At 45.0% G+C, this 14,510-nt stretch overlaps 1 protein-coding gene across 2 annotated transcripts in view; it reads left to right on the forward strand.

Moving 5' to 3' along the window:
* The window catches only part of PRKDC (protein kinase, DNA-activated, catalytic subunit), a 2,754,228-nt gene that overhangs the window by 197,745 nt on the left and 2,541,973 nt on the right, over nucleotides 1-14,510 (forward strand). For both annotated transcript variants that reach the window (XM_085605657.1, XM_085605658.1), the window contains exon 12: nucleotides 13,907-14,071. In XM_085605657.1, coding sequence (XP_085461783.1) covers nucleotides 13,907-14,071 — 165 coding nt within the window. The remainder of the gene's footprint in view (nucleotides 1-13,906; nucleotides 14,072-14,510) is intronic.

Here is a 14,510-nt window from a genome sequence, read left to right on the forward strand (position 1 = left end):
TGTTTGTCAATTCGCTCCCCAATTCGATCCATTCTGTATGAGAGAGCATCAATCTTTGCGCCCAGGGAGGTGATAACGTTCTGCAATCCTCTCTCCATAGAGAGCAGCAAGCCCCGTATATCCTGTTCTTCATCCGGCGGAGTGGTTGCGCTGCTCTCAGCCACCACAGCAGGGTCCTGGTGTTTCGAGCGCTTCTGCTCAAATGTTAGTTTCGATTGGGTCCTGTCAGACTTGCCCATTGTGTATTCTACCACCGTTTGGCGTCTCACACCGCGGCCTAAGCGCACCCAGAGGGGCTGAATAGTGCTTGTTGATAAGTAGAGTTTCTCGCCAGGAGCCGGCCTCTTCAGACTTCGATCCCGGGACGCCGCACGTGATGCCGTTGCAGCGTCGTCGGTTGGTCTCCACTTATAGTGCGTCGCCCGTTACTGCCCGCACTCCCAGGCCTCGCACCATATCCACACTGTGTCCTTCTGTTGACAATACCGCACGTTCAGGTAGGCGCCTGGTCCCAGAGGTCCCCCCCTCCCGCCCTGCACGCCGTCAGGACTTGATGCAAGGATCCCGTTGCCTCCAGGCGACTCCAAGACTCAATCGCAATCCGGCTTCTCTTTGGGGACCCACCGCTCTGCAACCCACGCTCAGGATCACTTCCTACGTCTCGCCTCCCACTATGAGGGTCGTCGTGCTGGACATGGGGGTCACGGCGATGGCTCCCACCTATTCTTCTCCTGCTGCGGCCTGTTATCCAGCGTCGTTGCGTCGTTACAGCTGTCAAACCGCCCCTCCGAAATCCGACCGCAGGTTGCGCTCCGTGCCCCTCTCGCCAGTGCACCAATCTACCTCTTGTAGTAGACACCCTCTCAGTGTGTACAGCAGCAGCTCCAAGCTGTGCCAGGGACGCCACCCCTCCAGTGCTGCGAGCAGTTGATCTGTAATGGGCCATCGCTCGATCCGGGCCGCCCAACCTCTGCTCAGGTAGTTACCGCTCGTCTGTGCCCCACCATCACCTCCGACTGCATCAAGGCCACCCCGCCGCACCGTATTGAGTTGGCTTGCGTCGACCGGGTCCAGCGGCTCCTCTGTCAGCGGTGCATCCAGCAGGACCCAGCGCCGACCCAGCCCATCCGGCCCTTCAACGGTATTGCTGCAGTCCACTGCCCCGGGGCACGCATCCAATTCACCCGGTGTGCTGCGTCCCTGCACTCTACCAAGTCGCTCGTAGCTCCAGTCGCCTCTCGCACATCCGGCAGCAGAAGCCGAGGTGCCCCCGTCAGCGGGCCCTTCCCGGCAGAAAGCGTTCAAGGTGCGTGGGCGCCAGTAGTTCCAAGTGCCTTCCCCACTCTACAGCAAGACGGGGCAGTGCCCCCGCAGCGTCATACTTGCCGAGTCTCCCGAGCCTGGGCCGCTACAGCAGGGTTGATGAGACGGGCTGCGCTTCTTCCAGCATCCGGGCCGCACGCACAGCGACGTAACTCCGCCAGTGCGCTCACTTGCGTCCGGGGATCAGCGGCCCTGAGCCGCTCCACGCCCCGTTGGCAGTCTCTCGGCCCCAGCAGTGTCCCCGAGTCTAGGGCTCACAGCGTTGGATCGCACACCGATCCCGGTGTACAGGTCTCCTCATTCGCGGCGGTTACCAGCAGTATAGAGCAGGATTATTGGAGGATTAAGGTGCTGCGTGCCGGAGCCTGAGGCTCAAGCAGCCATCTTCGTTGCGAACCAAGCTCCGCCCCCAACTTGTTCTCTTTATGTGACTTCACACACTGTATACTAAGTAAAATGTAATCCTCGTGTAAACAAGCAAAATGCTGTTGTGCAAAGTACCTCACAATTGAAGCACCAGATGGCTACCCTGTGGGTTCATCCAAAAAGAGTACTGACACTTCACTTTAACCAGTTGCTGAAAGGGGCTCAACTCTATGAATTCTATGTCAAGACTGGAGGCTCCGATTATGCTTTTCTCTCGCAAGCCACCTTCCTCTCCAAAGTGGGCCGCGGGCACTCAGACCTCAGACAACCCCTCGCTTCCTTCTCCAAGGGCTTGCGGAGGCGGCCGGCCACAAACTTAGCCACCTTGTCCCTAGTGACCAAGGCTGCTGACCGAGGATGAATAATCTCATCAGGGTCCGGAATGCCCGAGCTATCCTGTGGCAGAGAGGTGGAAGAAGCAGCCGGGCGCCAAGAACGCGAAGACCCAGTATCGTCGTCCGACTCCCCCGGCGAATCCCCATCCATGTTCGGGTAATCTGGCGCGGGGGGGCGGGACGGGCTCCGAGGTGGGAGGTGGGGCAGACAGGGGGGGGGGAGAACTGCCTTAGCCAAAAATGCGCTACGCAAGCGCTCAAATGCATCCCTGTCCACACCTTGCGCGTCTCCCGTGTCACCCTCAGTACAACTCTTCTTGGGGGGGTGGATGCCCCTCCCCAGGGATGGGGGTACCACTCGGGGCTGGGACCGGGACCTCAAAACGGGCCTGCGCCAACTTGGCGCACTCCTGCACAATCTTCTCAGAAAGGCGCTCCTCCATGGGTCCCACAACCTCATTAACGCAGGGGTAAATAGAGCAATCTACAGCTTCAAAAAAAGCATCATCAGAAGGTAGGTACTCCACCTCCTCCTCCACATAGACATCATCCTGCTCCATCCTCACCCACACAGTGGGAGCAATCAACCAGGCCGGAAAGCCACTAGAGCATCAGAGGCAGAAAAACTGAAGGGTATGACCCTGGATCCCAGGGGAATGTGGACAGACCAGTGGCTGCAATAGCTTTCCACGCAGTTCAAAGACTGCACTCAGGGCCATCACAAGCCTAAGGCGCGCGTAGCCCTTAGCAAGCTGACCGGGCCCTTAACCACCTCCCAGCACGCCACACACGCGTGTGCTGCAACAAAACTGCGCGCAGGCGCTCAACGCGGTAAAACCGCAATACGGACTCCCGCCAGGGCGTACAAATTAAAGGGAACAATGCGGGAGATTACAGACCCTGCAGGAGGGCGTTAGTGTAAGGCAGCAAACGGGGACAAGGCTCTCGCATCGCTGCTCTCGCTGCGCAGCCCCTCATGTGAGGGGAACACGCCGCGGGAGCAACGAGTCGGTAGAGCGCCCCTAGCTGTGAAAAACCCATCGCAAATGAGTGGCAGCGGCCGCATAAGGAGCGCTCCCGTGGTCGAAATGGAGTCTGTCAAAGAAAACAACAATGCTGCCACAACAAAAGAAACCAGTCAAAGAATCATAAACACACTAAGGCCCAAGCGCGACCTGCAAGCAGAGAAGCGCTCGGAGGTAAAACATGCAAAACAGTAAAAGGCACATAACTGGCTGCGAAACAGCGAAGAGGAAGGACAGCCAAGATGGAGGACATATGTAGTGGACATTGACACTGTTAAAGGACTTCCTGGACATTGCCCCTTGGGCCTATGGGATTTGTAGTCCTGGTCGAGTTTTCTGGTTTATTGTGAAATTGTTGTGGTTCTTCTTTTATCCTTTGGGAAAACAATGAAGTTATTGCTTTTCTGGCTGCTGAGAAATTGGTTTAGAAATAAAGCGAAGAGAGAAAAGCATAATCCTCGCCTCCGTGCCCTTAATAGAATTGAAACTTACCGTTACGATGCTAGGCAAATTTCGATTCTAAATGTAGGCTGATCCAAAATGAGAATGAGCCCTTAGCAGTAGTTGTAGATACTGACCCAGATTTTCGCTCATTTTTATTTATGTATTCTTTACAAATCAACTGGAAAGACCGGAAAATGACCAGCCCCTTGGCCCTCAGAAAAATATTGAACCTCACACTTCCCACAGCAATGGCTGTTTTAACTTAAATTGTTCCGTGTGGGGAGACTGTCTTATGAGTGCCCACTTCTGTTATAGAAGCACATAATAATTGTTTTGAAGATCAGATCTTTCCACTACTTTAGCAAACGCCAAAACTCGACATTTTACATTTAGCAACTCATTTCTAATGACATGTCCTAGTGGTCTCACCTAACCTTATTCTGGCCGTTATTCTCTTGTTTTGATATATTGTATATTTTATTTCTATATCAAATGATTTACTTTGTATGACTGCAGGATGACCAGTCGTCACATTTCAGGCATCCTTTGTCCAATACAATATTTTTTCCCCCAAGTCCTGATGCCATGAACCGCCACACAGCACCTCTCATTTGATGCCTGAACAAGACGGACAGTAGCGATAAGGCGCTGAGAAACTTTGACTTTAAAAAAAACTATTGTGGAATTTCGTAGACTCTTACACGCTAGTGGGGCCAAACCCGAATGTTGCATCAAGTAAATGGGGAATAACCACAGTCCCTTGAATGGGAAGTGGGACTTGAGTTCTTACCCATACAATGATTGAGAGCTGACCTTACAAAGACTGAGCATTATTTGTGGTGTGATCGATTTCACTTTCTGTTCCTATATAAACACTACTTTTTCATAAACGCAAGTATCTGGATGAGCATTTTTTTTGGTCTCGCGCCTAGCGATGTAGTGCGTAGCACTGCTCGCGCAGCAAGACTCCTTTTGACCGGGGTTCGGAAATGGACCCTGGAATTGTACACGCTTGTGCGTGTGTTTTTAGTTTTGCCTTCCGTTATTGGGCTTTGAGTGCGTGTTTTTTTCAAACAGAGCACGCAATAGGCATAAGGCGGGCGCATTGTTCCGCCCATGGCCTAGTGATGTCTGTTAAGCGCACCAAAGCCCATGTGGTTTCAATTATCGTGCCCAGACACGGGCGGGAGAATTGAAAACATATGGCTCGCTGTGACGCGCGCGCACCACTAGCGGGCGTGTTTTTTTTTGTTTGTTTTTTTACAATAGTGATCGCTTTTGCGATCGCTTTCAGTGCCACTTCTTTATTCAGTATTTGTGGTGGTGCTGATTTCTAATAAAGGCTTGGTTACATGGACTTGTTAGTCCCGTTACTGCATACGTTGCGCAATACTAAAATGCTTTACAAATATCTTTATTAACCCAAGAGACTACTTTACTTTGCTCCATCCCCAGCTGGACATCTGCTGCTCATAAGACTTCTGCGTCAACTTTCTACCACGTACAAAAGTTGATGGGGGAGCCGGGAGGAGGTTTAGTTGTATCCCCACAGAAAGTGAAATTAAAGTTAGTTGACACAAAAATAGCAGTTTTTGCATTTTTCTAACTTACTTTGTTTCTCCTTTGTTAAAATGCTTGCTGTGATGGGCCAGTTTAGTTGCATAGCCAGTGTTCAGTTTTCAACCTTATTCACCCATTGCGGTTTAATGAAACGGTTTTCTAATTAGTGGAGTCCATTTCTGATATTATCAACCTTGGCAGCAGACACGTGTTTTGCTCACATTGCTGCGACCGTCTAATCGGCTTGTTCGTCATCCTTAGAAACACTTATCGCCAGCTGAAGCCTCTCCTAAGCTGGCTATCGCGTGAATTTGTCTTCCGGAGTTCCGGTCTGTGGGTACTGTCAATCTCAGTTCACAAGACCATCTTGAACACTGGCCAGCTTTAGGGTTACTACGCCGTGCGATTGGCTTTTTATTGAAGTTATTGGACAGGGAACAAAATAAGGGAGCAAGCTTTGATAAAGCCTGCAGTATGGATGCGTGTTGGCACGTTAGTGAAACACGTGTCAGCTGATAAAGGTTGATAATAAAATCAGAAGAAATGCAATCAACCATCTGGAAAATAGTGTGATTAAACAGTGGAAAATGTTTAAAGTTGTAACAATATTATGAAACATTACTAAAAAAACAGCAACGCAAAACTGGTTCTTCACAGCAAGTGCTATTTGTTTGACCGCAAATCCACGTGAACACCAGAATGCGAGTTAATATTTTTTGCAGTGCTTTTGATTAATGATTAATGCGTCGTTGCTGCAAAAAATTATGTGAGGATGCATTCTGTGCTAAATAAAAAAAAAATGCGCATTCTTGCGAATTTTGCTTTCTTATATATAATTGTATGCAATATTGCCTGAATTTTGCATGGTAACATGAAAGCACATTACGCACATTTCACATACCTCTAAATATATGTAATGCAGAACCATTTTGTCAATATTAAATAATTATATGTGCAAAAAAAGTTGTCATCAAAGACGCAATTGTTTGCACAAGTGTCAAGGTGAAAATCTTTGCAACCTTCACAAACGTTTTCTACAGAGCTTGGCTAAGAATGCAAAAAAAATACAAAGCCTTTGCATACTCGTAGCTCACCGTTGTGGAATAGATGTTATCGGGTATGACGTATATTAGCACTTGCACCATTTAGGGTGATTAGGCTTGATTTGTAAATGCCCTTTCACCTTTTATGGTAAAGCTATTGTATTCTATACATACCCTAATTGGCTTTGACTCAGCCTTCTTCAACTGTTGGCTTCTCTGTCTCCACTCCCTATTGCCATTGGTTTGAGACCATATCATTCACATTTTCAATCAGCCCACAGGATTATTCTTTTCACACTCATTTTCTGTTCGCTGCTTTGGTATATCCTTTCGCCACTATTGGAATGCATGAGGGACTATTTTGCATATGACACGTACACTCTGTAATTTAATTCTTTACTTTAACCATTGTATCATAATAACACTCCTTTGTAGGTCTGACTTTACAGCACAGCTGTAGCCAGAACGTTAGTGACGAAGAGAAAAAGAGCTTTAAGAAGCATTGCTGGGAGAGGGGTATAGACTCTGCACATGTTGATTCTCTTTGCCACACGTTTTTGATTTGGCAGAATGTGTGTGTTTTGACTGAAAAGTATGCTTGTATTGCCTTTTTTGGAAAATGTATGCTCTTTACTCCCGGAATGTAGAACATGGTGCATGTGACAATAGGTCAGCTCACTTCAGCCAGTTGATTTACTGCCCTGTGAGTGATGGCATTTTGCTGGATCACGTGCACATCCACCTGAAAATGAGCTTGCATCAGTGCATGGGCTGAGGGTCCAGTCATTTAGTTTTCCATTTTTAGGTCGAGCCTGGGCAGCGCATGCGCTGCTCAGCGAGGCATGCTGTATTCAAGTATGGACATGCAGCCACGCCCACTTTCCGACCATATTTCTCATTGGCTTGTGTCATTGTCCTTTGTAAATGCTGGCTTCTGATTCGTTAACCTCTTCGCTGCGGCGCAAATTCCGCCGCATCGCTGCCGCAGTTCTGGACATTCCATTCGTGGGCGTGGTCATGACGTCTCCCATCCGCACACGCCCATTGTGACTCATGACGGCCGGGAGATGTCATGAGCATGGAAGAGGTTAATAGGCTTGTTTGTCCCTCCTTAGTACCGCCTTGTCTTTATTTATAACCTCCCATGAGGACTGGCCCTTTTACTTCTGCTGTTACACAATATATCTTATTTAGTCTGTAAGCACTATTATCTTTAATGAGTTTCTCCTACTGCAGGCACAACATGCTTTCCTGTAACATTCAGCGCGCCATGCGCGCTTTTACTTTCCAAGCAGCCTGTGACAATGACGGCCACTTCTTTGAAGTGAAATATGTCTCGCATTTACAAGAGCTTGAGCTATTGGCATTGTAAATGACAACGCCTTTTATTTATGTGTTAATTATCAAAACAGGTAAATAAAAGGCATTGTCATTTACAATGCCAATAGCTTAAACTCTTGCAAATGCGAGACCTATGGCATTGCAAATGCTGTTTATTGTGGTTACAGAGCATATTTTGTGTCTTGTGCTCATTTAAACTTTGCATTAAACTTTGCACTAGCCTCCCTTCGTTGGACTGCTCGACCAGCGCTCTACCTGGCTGAGGCACAATTGACCCAATTATTCTCTATCAACTGGTTAAGACGAGATGACCCGCTTAAAAAGAGGAAAAAATAGCCGCCGTCTTAAAACAACTAAACCGGGGCATGAAAGTCCATATTAAAATGTATAAACCAGCATATAGAAAACTTAGTGAATTGTGGGTAGACATAATAATAATAATCGTGCAAATTACAGGATCTTTGCTAGAAGGCCCTGGCAACTTTGTACACCCCTAATTTGCTTCTTACATGTACAAGTGATATCAATAACATCCTTTTATTGCCTTGTTTTATTTGCATTCTTTAAACTTTCACTGCTTGGTGGCCCATCATGAGTTGCTGTAGCGCAGTACAAACACAATCGGCATGATACAACGATTCTCTTATGGAGAAGATGACCTGTATACCTAATATTCCATTAAACATCTTAAGATTTGAGATCATGAGCTGGGTGTTCTAAAATAAATATTCCAAATTCTGCCTTGAAAATAAAGAAGGTTGTTTTCTAGTTTTTAATGTGAACTATTCATTAGGACTGATACAATACACACTTAAATGTGTGATATTTATTAGTTGTACTTCTTTTAAGGTCGATATTGATTATGTTTTGAAGTTTGCCATATTTCTTTGCATTGGTGTTAAGCTGTGGGTTACTCAACACCATAAAGCAAATAAAATATTGTATCTGTAGTCTTACTGTATAGAAATGTCTAAAAGGTGAATGCGATCAATTTTCCTTTTGCTGCATCCATTTTAAAATACGTATTGGTTTCAAATCTGCTCATGTTCCTGTGATGTCTTTCTTTGTGTGGATGATTTGTGTGTCATAAATCATAAAATGGACCATTAATTATCATAATATTGAGGTAATTAATGTCAGTTCCCTTTATTGTTTTTCATTAACATCACATTAGTTATTATAATCTGATATTAATTTGCTGTAGCCTGTAGATGTGAGCGTTGCATAATGTGCAAACTTATTTTTACTGTCGCCCCCTTATAGGGCTTGCATACAAATAAGTTTTAACTGTCTATTGTTGAAGACGTATTGTGTACAGTACTAACACGTAGTGATGGCTTTAGGGTGGTGCGGCAGGGCGGTGCCATTGCACCAGGTTTCAAAATCGGGGGGAAAGGGGGCTCCCTTTGCGGACAGGCTGAGGCAAGATAAAAGCAGTCTGCAGAGATCTTATTGTGGACTACATTTTACATGGGATAATAACGGTATGCTAACCCTGATGTATGCACCTGATGAAGAGACCTGTCATTTGTCTAGTGATAGTTTTGACTTGTGATAAAGTAGCATAGAGGGTCAATGCTCCTGCTGCAAAGCACAACGTGTAGCATGCATATTTTTTGTAGATAGTCCAGTGGGTTACTGCTTTTGTCACAGAGATCGTTCTGTTTCTCGCACTTCATAAATCGGCATCCTTCTAATACAGCACAGTGAGCTATGAACTGGCATAAAAGTGCTGCATCTGAACTTCATGGCATAGGTCTAAAACCTTTTTTCTTTTTTCTCAATCTTTCGTCATTTTAAGGTTGGTAAAAAGGATTCCTTTGGGTAGTAATGTATTTCTTATAGTATAGACAACCCCAACCTATATCCTCAGTTTGTGGGACAGATTTACTAACACTTTCCACCGGATTTGCATCACAAAATTGACTCAATCATGGGGCAAAATTTTATTTTGGAATTTACTCCCAATGCAATTCCTGAATTGTGATCGAAAGTAGCCCTAAAGTAATGTGAAGTAGTACTAAGCTCTACTTTGTGCTACTTTGTGTCAAGGGGGACGTACCATGGGTGTTACATAGAGGTTCCCATGCATCCACCCAGGTATTTTGATGTTAATCCCTACTAATATAAATAGAAAGCGATTTGCATAAAAATAATTACACTTCTTTGAAGTACAATGTGGTAAAATGTAAAACTTTGTCAAAGCGAACTGAAGGGTACAAAATATATGCTTGACATCATGTAAACACTATCATGCAAGGTTGTGTGCGTTGACGTTAAACAGCGCTGGGGGCAAGAGTAGCAGCTCCATATCTTTTTTTAATTGTTTTTTTTTTAAACCTTTATTTTTCAGTTTTATCATTAACAATACAGCAGCACTAAAGGACAAACAAGTGGTACATTTGGGTCCCACATAACTTTTACTGAGTCTTCAGCTCTTTGAACGCCTGTACGAATCCAACACATGTTATATGCCAGGATACCTCCGTTATGAGATGACACCCACCCCAACTATGTCTTCCCCATCGGATTCCCCACTTTCGGTATCCTTGCCATCAGAAGAGGTTATGGATACTGTCGGATCAAAAAACATATCCCACAGGTCATCCAAACAGCTAGATCCTCTAGTGCTTTTTCATCACACCTGGCAATTCTCATGTGAGCTTCCTCTGCTATGGACCATTCTAACCCATCGCTACCACAAATAGTAAATTCAGGCGCCCTTTTACCCATCCAGGTTATAGCTATGCGACGCCTGGCAGGGACTAGTATCAAGTGCAGAAATGTATACACCATCTTCTTGCCCCTCAGACGTTTCACATTACCCAGGAATCTGCTCTGCGGAATATGTGTAAGGTATACAGACTGTCCTCTGAATCTACTACTACCCTGGCCAGAATTCCTATACCTCCCTGCAGTGCCAAGCTAAGTGCATGAAGTCCGCCCAATCACAACCACATCTGGGGCAAGTATCCTAACGTGTTGCAGATATTCGGTGTATGAGCTCAGGGGTAAGATAAATCTTGTGTAGTAAATTACAATGCCTAAGCTAGAAGCGAACATTACAGGACACAGTATCAGTGAGATCATTGACTAGCAACCATTCCCCCTCTGTAGGTGGAGTATCCAGGTCAATGTCCCAGGCCAATCGCGACTGGGGGGGGCAGACCCGCCGCATCAGAACGCATGGCTTTGTAAAATTGTGAAATCAGGCAGAGGCCCAGATCACATGACAGGAGGACTCCTAAGTGTTTGTGTAGTGGCAGGAGCAGATGGGTAGGTCAACCGTGTTACTCTGGCCCCCTCTGACATGCCCCGCGTAAAAAAAAAAGGAACGGTCCCAAGAAAAAAAGGCGAGCTGGGCCTCCTCAAATGTAAGGAAGATCTTGCCGGCATATAGGTCCCCGAGGTGTTCAAACCCACCATCAGGCCACATTTGAAATGACATATTCTCAGCCATGCGTTCGACCAGCATTAGGATCCAGAGCTGAAGCTCCCGGTGTAATGGGGCTTGCTTCAATAGCGTCCCTACCAATCTATGCCAGAGTATTTCCGAGTGTCTGACTTTCTGCTGGACTTCCTAGGGTAGTCCTGCACCTTCCATAAGGATTTCGGGTAAGGGGACAACAGCCACTCTGCCAGTCAGTAAAAGCTTTTCCAACTATCAGCTGGGTCAAACCACAGCTCTGCATGTTGCAGCTAGGCCGCAGTAGCACCATACCTTATTAAAGATGGTGCTGTTGTGCTCTCCTTTTCACACAACGCAGAACGGCAACTTTGGATACTGCGCTGTGTTGCATGAAAACTTCTGTCTAGTCATTCCACCAGATGAAGAACTCTTAACATATAGTGCATACCAGTATAGGTGCCTTGTGACTCCTAGACCTTGTGGCCCTCAAATTCATATGCAACATTTGCTATACATTGATTTAAACATTAATTCATTTTCTCTTTGTAATATATGTGTGTGTGTGATGTAAAGCACTCTGACACACTACATTGGTTTGAGAAGCGCTATCTGTGAAACTAAGTAAATGCGAGTGAGACCTAGGAGATGAGGGGCACCATTAGAGGGTGGGAGTGAGGGAATCCGTGGAGAATGTCATTGGGGCCGGGGGGTGTGTCAACAAAGATTGCCGCACTTGGGACCAGCAATGTTTAATCCAGCGCTGCTAACTTGCTTTGGCTCAGCAAATACTGATCGTTTGCCTGCACTTTTTTCAGTCTCATTTGTTTTCTTCTTCTTCAGTGACCTTCCTTCCTTTTCCAATGTTTGTTCCTTTCCTGGAGCAAAGCATCTTTACCATCCTTTAGATTGTATTAATTGTATCCTTCCATAGTACACATTTGGGCACTACTTTTTTCTCTGAGTACTCTGTGGGTTTTCTTGTGTTCTCCCCTTCATATCTCTGCTACCCCAGTGCTTTGTGTTTCCCCCACCTCATCTTTAAAACCACAACAAAACATACGTTTGTGCCAGATTTGACTTAAGGCCAGACTTGTTGGGTTGTTTATTTTTTCAGCCCCTCCTGCCACATGTTGCATGAAATCCCAAGCCGTGGCTCACAAAGGCAGTGTTTATTACTCTGTGGGAGGGGCAGACTCTTGCACTCACTCAGCCTGCATTTGAGGCAGAAGGTGTACGTAGAGTGACTGGAAATATGTTTTTTCTCTCGGAGGCCCATAAATCAGCTTCCCGGACTGCTGCAGAGTATTAAATGGCTGGAGCGTTTGTTTGAGTTCCAAGTCATGTGGGAAGTAAATGGCAAAAGTTTCCTTGAAATTCTGACTCTTCCTCAGGCAGATGGTACAATCTTTTACATTTCTGTAAGTAGTTCACTGTGTTATTTTTAAGCTGGATTACGAGCATGAGGCTTGTTAAATTCTCTGTCTCCTGCGTGAAATTTGAAAAATAAACCATTAATTTTATAAAAATTGAAACGATAGAATTTAGTGCTCAGTTTTGAGACACCGTAAGATACATCTTTGCTTTTGTTTCACTATTTTTAGCAGTGATTTAGAAGCCAGCATTGGCAGTGCTCTCCGCGTTAACACAAGCATAGACCTATTGGTTTTGCCAGTGCTTGTTCACTTGTATTTCTAACTTAATTTATTGAATTAACCGAGGTGGGAACCCCAGTGCCCCTTTTTTCCCTTTTCCTTATTTATGATTCTGCACCCTTTTTAGATGCCGTTAAACGTAATTACATAGCTGCTATGTCTTTGAGGTATCTGAAGAATCGTTGGTATTTTAAGTATTTATTCACAAATTGTTTCGACTCACTCGTGACCTGTGTATTTATAACTATGAAGAACAAACCGCTCATATAATCACGGTTCAACCCTTTTTTAGATCCCGTTAAACGTAATTAAAATGCTGCCACTACCCGGAAGTATTTGAACAATCGTGGATATTTTGTGTCAATTCTCATAAATTATCACTTGAGATCAGTTTATTCATAATTAGGATTGTTTTATTTGTTCCTTTTGTACTTTGTGAAGGTTTTAAATAACCAATACACAATATTCATTCTAACATGTCGAGGTAGTAAAACCAGAAATCACTTCATCATTTGCAACGTCCCTATTCGAATCTCCCTTTTAACTTGTTTACAGGGCTCCTTATTGGCAGAAATATTTACTGAAGACCATAAAATTGAATGATTGATTTATTGTAAGGTACACCGTATTATGAGACCATAATAAATAGATTTGGTCAAGTTGTTCTTTGATTTGAAGGAATTAAAAGACACTGGAGAGCAGTTGGCCAAGACCTGCAAGAAAATTGTTCGAGATATACCCAGAAGTATGAGCATCTGAGAGCCCTGGAAGAGTGGTGTAGCCATCTCTGACTGAACACTCCCTGGAGACACTGGGAGGCATTCTGCCCCCTGGGCTGATGCGGACTAATTGCTCACCTCCTTCCATGCATTTTCTTGCACCCATCTGAGGGAGTCGTTGTGTGCCATCGCAGATCTGATTGGATGTTGTCCACCTTGAGTGCTGTAACTGCGCTGCTACACGTTTTCTACCTACTTTTCTGCATGTTGCTGCAGAGCCGCTGTGGCTACAAATGTGACTGCATTGCTGGTCTTTGATGTTGTTTCTATGTGGAAAACAAGGAAAATCAATAAAATGTGTTATAAAAAAACTAATTTGAGATATTCAGCACTTGAAAAAATATTCCAAGGTTTTACCTATTTCATATTGCTTAAATAACAGTAGCTTAGGGAGATAAAAACACATGAATGCAACTGAAAAACCTTTTTGTTTTTAAATTGAAAATGTGATGTACAGCATGATCAGCATACTTTAAAGATTATCCAAACTGTATTCATTTGTTAAAAAAAGGGAGTTGACCACTTCATTCTGTGCTGCAAGCTGTTAACATATTTTTCGTTTTTCACAGCCTTGTAAAGCTGTAAATGCCAAAGATGTGGACATCATGTATATCGAGCTAATTCAGCGCTGTAAACAAATGTATCTAACAGAAGCGGACACGGAAGACGATAATCTGTACCAGTTACCACACTTTCTTCAGTCCATCGCTAGTGTGATCCTCCACCTGGAGGCAGTAAGTAAAAGACTGCAGTTTGCCATACTTTCATTGTTTTCTGCTTGGTTTGCTTGTCCCTCCAAGCTTGTTAGAGGTCTCGGGTAGGAAAGTGAAACAGTCATTATTTAACATTTGACCTTTTAACATCGCAGTGATGTAGCCCAGTTAACGGGGTGATAACGCAGTATGGGATCCACACTGTATACTTTATCACTTACTCTTGATGGTTTTTCTTTTTCAATAAAGGTATAGCCATCACTCTCAGCGCTTAAAAATTATGATAGAATAGTGACACTACAGTTGCAAATTCTGTAATTGCTGTTTCCTTCTTCAGCCCTTACCATTTGAGCAGAAATGCGTGTACAGAAAATACTGTTAAGCTAACAGCAGGGACTGCTGTGAGAACGCCTGATAAGAGCAAAGAGTTGGAACCCCTCGCTTTCTACCTTTTCAGAAT

This window comes from Triturus cristatus, chromosome 5_1 (genome assembly GCF_964204655.1).
Source record: "Triturus cristatus chromosome 5_1, aTriCri1.1, whole genome shotgun sequence".
Taxonomy (NCBI): Eukaryota; Metazoa; Chordata; class Amphibia; order Caudata; family Salamandridae; genus Triturus; species Triturus cristatus.